Raw genomic sequence first — 11,164 nt, forward strand, 5'->3', positions numbered from 1 at the left:
TTATTCGAATTTTGATAGAAATCTTGAAGTTTGTTGAAAAGACCGTGCATCAAATTTTAACAGTCTGTCTCAAAACGTTTTTGAGTTATCTTTGTCACAGACAGACAGACGTTTTACAAAAATGTGTTTTTCGAACTCGGGAGATCTGAAGCATGGAGATTCATCGCTCTCGAGTTCGAATTTTTTGACGATTACTATACTTTCTCTATACTACGTACACGAGAAAGTAAAAAATATATTTCTATTCTTATAATGTCAATAAGAATACCTTTTTAATTCGAAAAAAAAAATCAATTCACTAAATATTATGCCGTTATTGTCATTAAATTTCTGTCAAAAATTCACTGAAAAACATACCAAATATTTAATACGGAATATATTTTCCTTTTTTAAATAAAATAAGTTATTATAAAAATGAATAAAAAATATATATGAAGCATTTTATTCGAATATGGAAATGAACAAAAAAGCAAATAAACTCAATTCACATTATAAATAGAATAAACAGACTCGTTAGAATATTATTGAACATTTTTATGTTAAATATTTATTACCTAAGAATATTTTTCCCTTTGAGAATCGTTTGATCTTCAAAAACATGTTTGTGAATCCTAATTATCTGAAATGTATTCGGATGTATTGAATAGTTGTTCGTATTTTTATTTTTTCTACTATAATATTCTGCGCTATTTTTTATATTTCGGAGATTATTTTCTCTTGGGAATATTCAATTTAGCTAAAAGGATATAAATCCTTTGAAATAGCGTTTTGTTTAAACTAAAATATAGTTGAATTTGAATTGTTTTTCAATTTTCATCGATTACTAAATATTCTTTTACTGCCGCAATAAATAACAAAAAGAAACAAAATTCATCTTTTATAATGCATATTTATTTTATCCAGGCTGTTTTCAAAAATATTTTCGAAATTTATTATGCTTATTATATTATATATCATCGCAGAAAGCGAATTTTTTTGAAAATTTTATGCTATGAAACTTATCGATTTAGCGATTATTTTATTCCAAATCTTCCATAAGCGCTACTTTGAATAATAAAATAGTTCCTTGAAAAACGTCATGTAAATTGAAATTGTCAGATTTTATTTTAACTTAGCATTTTAAAAATGGCAATGTAATAAATTAAACCAATCAATCTGAAATTTTATTATGACATATTTTTAAAACGTTTGAGGGCAGTATTTTAAATATATCTTCTTCAAATCAAGAGATATTTTTCAGGATAAATAAGTCCCTTAAAGAATTATCATAGAATATACTATCCGTTTTAAGATTCTGGAACCTTTTGCACTTTTGCGCATGCATTAATTAAATTTAATTTCACTGAAATTGGGGTGAGATGATTAATTAAAAAGGATTTTTTTTATTTAGCAATATATAGGATCACTGCGAAATTACGAATTAGAATAAAATAATATACAATTTAAAGCAAAATATCGGGAAAAGAATAGCAAAAAATAAAAAAGCTCCTCACACTTTTACTGGTTTTCTAATATTAATCTGAAAAATTGATTTTATGTAATCAGAATATGTAGTGATTCAAGCGTTATAATTGATAAAACGCTGTAACTTTAAATCTTTCACTGCATCTCCCCCATTTTTCAGTTTATACTAGTTTAATATATTTGAGAAATCAATTTACTTATAATATTATTTATTTCATTCGAATTAGATTTTAGAAATTCTTTATATAGATCTTAATATAATAAATTCTTAATCACATAAACAATTGCTTACTGGCATAATGTCGTAAAAATTTATTTCTTTTATTTTAGGACAATATTGTCTGTCCTATTCTTTGTAAATAGTTTTGTGTATATTTTATAATTCATTGCTCTGTAATTTGTTTGTGTGTGTGTGTGTGAGAGAGAGAGAGAGAGATTCGGTTTTCTGTACATTTGAAATTAAGTAAGGAAAGATACTATAATTTCATCATAGAACTGATTTTTAAATCTGATTCGTAGATAGAGAGTACATCAGATTTCTCAATTATAAAAGTGTCAAAAACAACGCCTTGCAAGTTTCCGAATTCTAAACCGCAAGAAAATTCTCTGCATGAATCTTTTACAAGAAATTGAAAATCTAAAACTATTTTTTGACAGACGATATTTGTTAAAAATAACGCAAAACATAACATATGCCATTTGAAATAAGAAAAGTAAAGAAACAAGTATTTCTCCGTAAAAGCAATCCAACTGATGCCAATCACTTTCCCAAAATTAAAATTTATGGTAGATACAGGAACAAACGTTTACCTGTGTGATAAAAAAGTAAACAAGAAAACCGTTCGGTTAAATATTCTTTTGTTTGATAAGACACTAGCAATTTCGGAAGACAAAAAATTTCAATTTCCTAAGACTAACCCCCCCCCCCCCTTCTTCGTTTTGGCCACTTTCTTCTTCTTTTCTTGTTGTTTTGAACATTTTATAAAAGTTCTGAGGGCAGAAAATATTTTCTGAAAATGATTATCTACGTTATGAACTCAAGGTAAAAAAGAAGTTGTATTTTTTTTATTCCGAACTCTATTTTTTAGGCAGAAGCCCTTCAAAAGAATTGAAAATAATAATCACCATTTTTAAACCCTGAAAAACATTTTTTTTTTTTTTTTTTTTTTTTTGCTGCATTATATAATCTATTCTTCACTTTTTGTGGGTTTTTTTCCTTGTTCTCCTAGAAAATAAATGTTCTAAATCATTTCTTATTTTTATAAACATCATTTTTTTTCTTAAAAGTTTGAATTCTGTTTTTATGTGAGCATTTTTATTATTTTAAAAATTCCTGATTTAAAACTATAAATGTGTATGTTTTCCTCTTCAGAAAAGTAAATTCTGTTTTTATAGGAATTGTTCCAAAAAAAATAAATGTGAGATCTGTAAATGTGAATTCATTTTTCATTTTTATTTGATTTTTTTTACCTCAAAATGATATAAAACAGATCTTTTTTGTATTTTTTTTTTATCAAATGTTTACTTTTAGTTCGAGTGTTTTGTATTTAGATGCACGAAATGTAATGTAATAATTCGATAAAACTGTTAGAGTGTCTAAATCAACAGTATCGAAATTAGCTGTTTTTAATAAGATTTCTTTTTTTAATAAGATTTTTAAATGGAATTAATTAATAGAAGGTATCATGACCAACGTAATTGACTATACTATCTAAAAGAAGTAACTAATTATTGTATTATGTCGAATACTGTGTACATCTCTGTTATCTACCATCACACATTATTCTTACACTGTGCCGGCGTCCTGGCATAGGGGTAGCGCGTCTTCCCCGTGATCTGGGCGTCCCGGGTTCGAGTCCCGGTTTGGGCATGGTTGTTCTTCTGTTGTTCTATCTGTGAGATGTGTGAATGTGCCCTCCTGTAAAAAGGGGTTGTGCAAGCGAATGAGTGATGCGTGAGTGGTAAAGTACTCTTGGCCCTAGTTGGCGCTGCTATAAAAAATAAGAGACGTCCCCCTCAGGCTTAAATCGCTGTCTTCGTAACAGTGGGCTTGTCAGTGGCAAGTGCCATAAGAAACAAACAAACAACAAACAATTCTTACACTGTTTATATTTTCAGTAAAACTTTTTGAAATAAAAATTAAGTTAGTGCCGATTATTTAATTGTTGAAATGAAATAATTAAATTCAACTGTCTTTTGTAATTTTTTTCTGCGGTATTTTTTTTTTTGGGGGGGGGGGGTTGTTTGTTAATTTACAGTATAAATATTTACCACTAAACATGTCTGAATTATTGAAAGTACGAATGCTTAAATTATTATAGCAAACCTTTTCAAACCTACATCATTCTCTGTAAACATATTTTTTAAGGTCTTAAATTTTGTTCCAAAATTGATTTTTATTAATTAAATTATAGTTTATCAAGGAAATTAAAATTAATAAGTTTAAGATTAATCTAGTATAAGTTATATATCTAAATTATAGTCTATCTGTTTTATTATAAATTTTAATCCATTCGAATATGAATATGTCTATACCTTAGGGTTGAATATTTAAATGGCTTATAAATACGCTGAAATGAACGGAGTAATCTGAGAGTAATTATTGCAGTTGGAAGACAAATTTAACCCCTTAACCTACAACGACAGGCATAGCCCATAATACGATGATCGGGCCAAACGTAAATATCATGGGCCGTAGTTCGGTGATCGGCCGGAACTACAAATAAATGTTATTGATTTATGTGCTCATGTCATGGCCTAGGGGTAGCGTGTCTCCCTCGTGATCTGGGCGTCCTGGGTTCGAGTCCGGGTTCGGGCATGGTTGTTCTTCGTCTGTTCTATCTGTGAATGTGCCCCCCCCCTGTAAAAAGGAGTTGTGCAAGCGAATGTGATGCGTGAGTAGTTAAGACGTACTTTTGGCCCTAATTGGCGCTTCTAAAACAGGAGACGCTCCCTTGGCTTAAAATCGCTGCCCTCGTCAGCGAGCTTGTCCATAGCAAGTGCCATTAGAAACAACAGCAATTGATTTATGTTATATTTTAGAAATTGATAATTCTTTTGAATATCTACCACAATTATTACATCAGGTTGTAATGACCTATCAAATATCCTACAAAATAAAACCAGTTCTATCTTACATACAGTATTTACATTCCTTAAGTCGTGTGCGTACAACTTAGGACTGATTTGCCGAACCGTGGAATGGCTCGAAATCAGCTCGACATTGTTTACGTTTTCGGCCCAAACTTTTGAAACGTAAATTTAGGTTAAGGGTTTAATTCCTACAAAATTTTATTTTGACATATGGACACATGTATATCGAATTTTAAATCCGTCAATTCATTTATTATTTTTGTTTATAGGATTCTTCCCTAGTCTATCTATAGGAAAAGGGGAGGTCTTTCGTGGGTAGTTGGCATCTTGAGGGTACAATGATATTTGCAACCTCACAATCTGAGTGAAATCTATTTTTAGTCTTAGAGATGTGCACATATGGATCTGATGTCGTGTTTGTCGGTTCATTTGTTGCATGTGGTCAAAGATTTCAATCACACTTTATAAGTTGTACGCGATTATCAACTTAGGAATTGATTAAAACTGATTTCACTTCACCAAATTTTATTTTCGCAGATTGAAAAAACAAAACTTTAAGGCAATGTTAATACAACCATTCAATCCAGAAGGGAAGATAAGGGATTGATTTTCTCCTTCAATAATTTTTGTCTGCCCATGAAAAACATATGCCATCTAATTCCATCAAATGTGCCCAGACCCAGCGGGAACCTTGTAGAAACAAATTTATTCACATTGTTTTATACATTAAAAGGAAAATAAAAGGAGCAACATTGAAAAGTTGTTTTAGGTTAGTTTCTTTTAAGTGAAATCTAATGAAAGATCGATGGTGATTAAAAGGTGAACGCCTCGTTCTGTTCAATTAGATTCATCTTCGCGAAGATATCAAAAATTTTGCACCCATCTTTTCTACATGTGCAAAAAGGGATGCAACTGTGAGCTCCAAATTCTAATTTCAAAGATTGCTCGAGTATGGGACAAATATTGTGTGGATTGTTGTTGAGATGACGTTTGATATTATGTGAGAAACGGATTGTGATTGGGAAAATGAAAGCTTAAAAGACCCTTGACACCAGTCTGTAGAAACTTAAAAGTAGACGAAAGAAAAAAAATATGTAAAAGGTTCAAACACTTTAGTGAGGTATGCATTTAACCATAATAGCTGGGACGAAAACATTACCAAAGAAAACTTTTAGGGCCATTATTTCGGAACGATTTGCAAATGCAATTTATGTCAGGATATTCTGCAAATGAATTATCTGCTGCCACAACTATTCAGATGCATCGTGAGTGACAGGCTTCCTGAAAGGGGGCTGAAAGAATTATATAAATCTCTCTTGTTTGGGCTTCAAAATGGACTTGGTTAAAATGTGGCTGAGATCGTCTTGATTAGATTCTCTTTGGAAACAAGTTTTCTTTAAGGTCTCTTTTCTTTTTTTTTTTTTTTTCGAAGGGGGGGGGGGTAGTTTCAAAATGCTGTAGCATTAAGAAAGAGCGAAAGAAGTAATTAAATTGAAAACATCCATAAAAGGTAATCAAACATCGTTTTGTATAGGCACCCTTCAGACTTATCTGTGAAAGAGAAAGAATCTACAGATTTCAGTGTCTTATATCAATATCGTCAAGGTCAAATATCGTCACAGCACATTGCTACTGCAGAGAAGACTGGATTATTTACGCTTGGCATGAAAATCTTGCATTTTAATTAAGGTTTGTAAATTTAAAAAATAAATTTATTGAGAAATAAGAATAATAAAGATAAAATAAAAATAATAAAAATGAATTAAAAATAAAAATAATAAAAATAAATTTATTATTATTAATTTTTAAGTAATTAAAATTATTTGAGCATTTTAAGTAGAAATCGGCTTCTGAAAGCTTACATTGTAATCAAAAGTGACCATACACCGTATTAGTTTCTTTTTTTCTATATTGCTCTGAAAATTTTTAATAACAATTTCTTTCTCTCTCAGTGTGTGTGTCAAAACGTTTGACCTGTAGCTACAAAATTTGACACGTACATACTTTGGAGAATGGAAATGTGCATCTTGGAGCGAATTTTAATGAGATTAAATATTTGGAGAATTTTCGGCATTTCTCCAAAAAATTAATGACACTAAAATAAATTTCCCACCGTTTCAAGAAATTATAAAAATGTGTTTTTTATTATACCAATTGATATTCGTACAAATATTTCTTTATTTTTGGCATTTTTTAAAGAAATTTTTTGCCTCATTTTTACAAATAAATTAAATTGTTCTCATTAAATCAAATCGTTTTCATTTTTTCAATCAGATATTTAATTGGTTAATTTTCTTCCATTGTTGAAAACTGACGAAGAAGTTAATCTGCGTTAATTTAAATCTGCGTTGTTTACAAGAAAAATAAGAAAATTGGATTGCAATACCGCAATCCAACACTACGCATTCAATACACTTTATTATCATAAGACTGATTTACATAATGAGCCGAAAACACGGATGACAATTCAAATAACACGACTTTAATATCTGACAATTTGAGAAATTCATGTACATAAAGTTGTATTTAAATGTTTTGAAATTAAATATAACCAATATTCCCTTCTAATTATCTGATCGCCAAGTCATCGAGGTATTAGTAAAGATAAAAAGCGAGATACTATCGTTTTTGACTTAAACCTGCTGCAAGTTTTTAGAAAGATTTTGTAAAAAAAATAATAAAACTTCTGATAAAAATATTTATATTTATCTTTCTTGTACAGGAGACGAGGAATGGCTCGGCGATGCTCCTGCGTCCCCTTCCTCCATGCCTCAACGTGCGGAGTACGAGGACTATGATGACGACGAAGGGGACGACGACGGCTATGCTAGCAGACGGGGTAGCAAGAGTGATACCGAGGACGAGGACATCGACCATCAGGACGCGGAAGAGGACGAGGAGGAGAACGACGCCGAATTTCTGTTCATGCCATCCAGAGAAACAAGGCTGGTCCTGCAGGACGACGATGACCAGTCAGGCCCTATAAAGGTGAACTTGCTTCACTTTTCCAAAAGCGCATTTATAAAAAAGCACTTATAAGTTCTCATTTAAAACAACAAAGTACTTTAAATTACTCTACTTTAAATGTGTGTGAAAGAAACTTTGACTCATGTCAACTGTATTTGCAACATTGCTTTTTCAATTATATAATTTACTATCGAGTATCCTGTTCGCGATTATCCGGCCTAGTTTTCTTTTGTCACAATCAAATGAGAAAGGCACGTCTTGCAACATTGCCAGGGCATTGGAAGCTGACATCAACTACGATCCTCTTACGTGTTGTGTGCAAAATACAAATTGTGACAGGAATAAAAATGTGCAGCGTTCTGCTCGTTGTTCATTGTTTCGTCAGTGTGTAATAGACCTCACTCGTAAGCCGGGATAGCCTGGTTGGTAGAGCGTTAGATTCGCGTTCCTTAGGTTGCGAGTTCAAACCCCACCGGCCGAAGATTCCCCGCTTGCTTGGTGGCTGATGCGCGTGTGAATCAGTCGTGGTCACCAAGTACTACCACTGGGGGTACTGGGGTGATCGTTCTCTGATTCAAGTCTAAATTACGATCTGTGGATGAGTAAATGAAATGCGTGAATGAAGTCCGCCCCATAAAAAGGGTTGTGACGTGTGTGTAGTTAAGTCGCTCTGTTGGCAATAGATGGCGCTACTATAAAAACAAGAGATGCTCCCCCACCGGCTTAAAATCGTTGTCTTCGTAACAGCCGGCTTGTCCAAGGCAGCTGCCATAAGAAACAACAACAGACCTCACTCGTTGCTGCTGTTCCTGATTATAACTGCACAGTATACTCAATATTCGTAAATTGTTCTAAGTTTATTCTTAATGTTTTTTAAGTGCATTGAAGATTTCAAAATGGGTGATAACCGAAAACAAGTTATAGTAACTATGGAGGCAAAATTACGCGCTATACAGCGACTAGAATCTAGTGTAAAACCGGCAACTGGCGTATAAACCGGATTCGTTCATATTCTATTTGGCTTCAAATAACTGGAGAGCATAGTACTCAGTAAGAAAATATGTATTATAACAGTAAGTTTTGGTGTAAAAACTTTGTCCACTAATACCAAAAGAGAAAGAGTTCATAGAACTCTGGCTTATCCGGCTTTTCTGTTATCGGTCCTCCCTTCCGCCACATTAAGCCAGCTATTAGGTAGTGTACTGTAATAAGAAAATTATTCTATTATTGAAATGCAATTGTTCGAACATCCATAGCAACCTCTACATCATGGATATGAATATACAATTGTCATGATTATGAATATAACTTCAACTATACCTCTAAAGATCAAATAAACATGCCTGAATATATATATATATATATATATTTAATTTTCTATATTAGTATCTCATTCAATTATTTCCATTTGTTCCCAGGTGAGACACACCGGGAAGAATTCCTACCCTGAAGTGGTAGACTCGGATAACTCAGTCGAGGACTCCTCCAAAGAGGCCAAAAACGAGGATAGGCAGCATTTCGAATTCACAATAGACAATGATGAAGAGGAAGATTCCAACAATGAGGTCGACGACAAGGACGACTTCGTTTTGGAAGACTCGCGCCCGAAGAACGAGAGACGAGAAACCAGCCAGGACGACGATGAAGATGATGACGATGACAATTTTGTGGATGGTGAGGATGACGACGATGATGACCCCATGTTTGAGAATCCAGAGGAGGACTCGCAGGTGATATACGGAGACCACCTGTTCCTGTACTAACGGGTCTCGAATAGCCGTGAATTTTTATTATTGTATGCGCAGTTTATTTATTGTGTTGTGTCCGTTTCCGGCACTGAAGCCGGTGTGATATTTGAAATTTTCTTTCTTGGCAATTGGAGGCGAAAACATTGCGGTATCGATATTATTTAGGTATTTGATGTATGAATATATTGATGTTTCGTAAGTGTTTGAAACTGTTTTAAATCTTAAGACTGTCGTGTTTCTTTTCCTAGATCTGTATTGCTTGTTTGATGTGATTCACTTTTCTTTATCATATTTATTTTTAATTAAAAACCTTTGGGGATTTTATTGCAAATGGTTGATTTTGTCAATGATATTTTTTTTATTTATTGCAACTAAGGACGGGATTATTCAATTCTTGATGACCTAATATTAAATGAAGTTAATTGAAATCCTGCAAATAAAAAAATGTTTGTTTCTTTATTTTTATTTCCAATAATTTGTTTTTCGGATTAAAAGCACGGTGAATTTTGACATTTTGAAGGTTTTTTTCACTCACTTTTGGCATAGTTTTTTTAGTTTAGATTTTTTGCATTTAATTCAGCCTGTTGCTTTATCTAAATCCATTTGTTTCAGCATTCATATTGTTATTGTTATTTTTATTACTTATATTTCGAGATTTTTCGATAGTTTTCAATCTGCGCACAATTTTTTTTAGTTCTGCTTTTTTGTTATAACCTTTGCTTATATTCAAGGCAAGTGATAAAATGAATACTTTCTTTAGCCAATCTCCTAATAATTAAATAAAAATTTTTTAACTAAATTTGAAATGCGTTAATCACCATTCTGTAATCCGATATTTATTTCGTCGTTAAAATGATAACTCTAGCGATATCTTTTTCCTGGTGCAAAAGATGAAATCAATGAAAAATTCTTTCTTTTAATGTCTAAGCAGAAGATTTTTATGCTCCGAAGCTATTAGCTGATTTGATAGTTATACAAAAGTGAAATAAGATCCTAGATTATTCTTTTTTATTTAAATTTCGTTTTTTATTTGTGGAGAATGTAGAAAGAGCATTACGAAACAAAATCATATCTGTCTTAAAAATCACATCAATGTACATATCTCTGTTAATAAATGTACGTTTTCTAGAGTACGTCAATGCCTCTTGCTTGACTCATTTCACAGATTTCATGTCTTTACTTTTCAGTTTCATTTACAGTAAGCAATAGAAAAAAATGTCAAGAGTGTCATTCCAAACATTTGCACAAAATAAATGAGGCAAGAAATTCTTGCAGACGATCGCATCATAAAAAATAATTATTGATTCGCCAAAAAAATGCACTCAGGAGTAAGAAACACCAAACTTTCCTAATTTTACGAGACGCTAAAGAATTACAAATCAAATGTGTCATGCATAATCTTAACATCAAACCTCCTCTGACTCAGGCCTAAATTTTAATTAAAAGTTTTGGTTTCCAAATTCGGTTGTTTCTACTAAGTTAAATGCATTAGAAAATATTTTTCTAAAATTAGAGTGGGAGGGAGGAAAACTAGTTTCTTCTAAAGAAAATATATAAACCTACGCAACGCCAAAAAATACATCTAAATTTATTTTATCTACTTGATATTATTTTATATTCTAGAAGCATTTCAATTAACATAGGGAAATTTTTATATAGCATATCGCATAGGGAATACCATTACTGTGAGTATTAAGCACTTTATTACTCATTTCTATTGTTTGCCAGCGGATTCTAAAAACCTCCATGATTTTGCGCATGCGTTAGGATGGGTTTAATTTGATAAAATAGGGGGGAGAGGAAAACTGAAAGAAGAGATGTTTACATTTAATAATGAAGAAAACTCCGGACATATTTTCGCATCTCATCCCTTAGTGAGATAGAAAAGTCGG

General features: G+C 32.0%; 1 protein-coding gene across 1 annotated transcript in view; it reads left to right on the forward strand.

Moving 5' to 3' along the window:
* Positions 1–10,405, forward strand: part of LOC129967102 (protein PFC0760c-like) — a 66,673-nt gene extending 56,268 nt beyond the window's left edge. The window contains exons 2-3 of the mRNA XM_056081773.1: positions 7,280–7,545; positions 8,943–10,405. Of these exons, the coding sequence (XP_055937748.1) occupies positions 7,280–7,545; positions 8,943–9,287 (611 nt within the window). The 3' untranslated portion in view covers positions 9,288–10,405. The remainder of the gene's footprint in view (positions 1–7,279; positions 7,546–8,942) is intronic.
* Positions 10,406–11,164: the final 759 nt, after the last annotated feature.

The sequence above is a fragment of the Argiope bruennichi genome, chromosome 4 (genome assembly GCF_947563725.1).
Source record: "Argiope bruennichi chromosome 4, qqArgBrue1.1, whole genome shotgun sequence".
NCBI classification, from domain to species: Eukaryota; Metazoa; Arthropoda; class Arachnida; order Araneae; family Araneidae; genus Argiope; species Argiope bruennichi.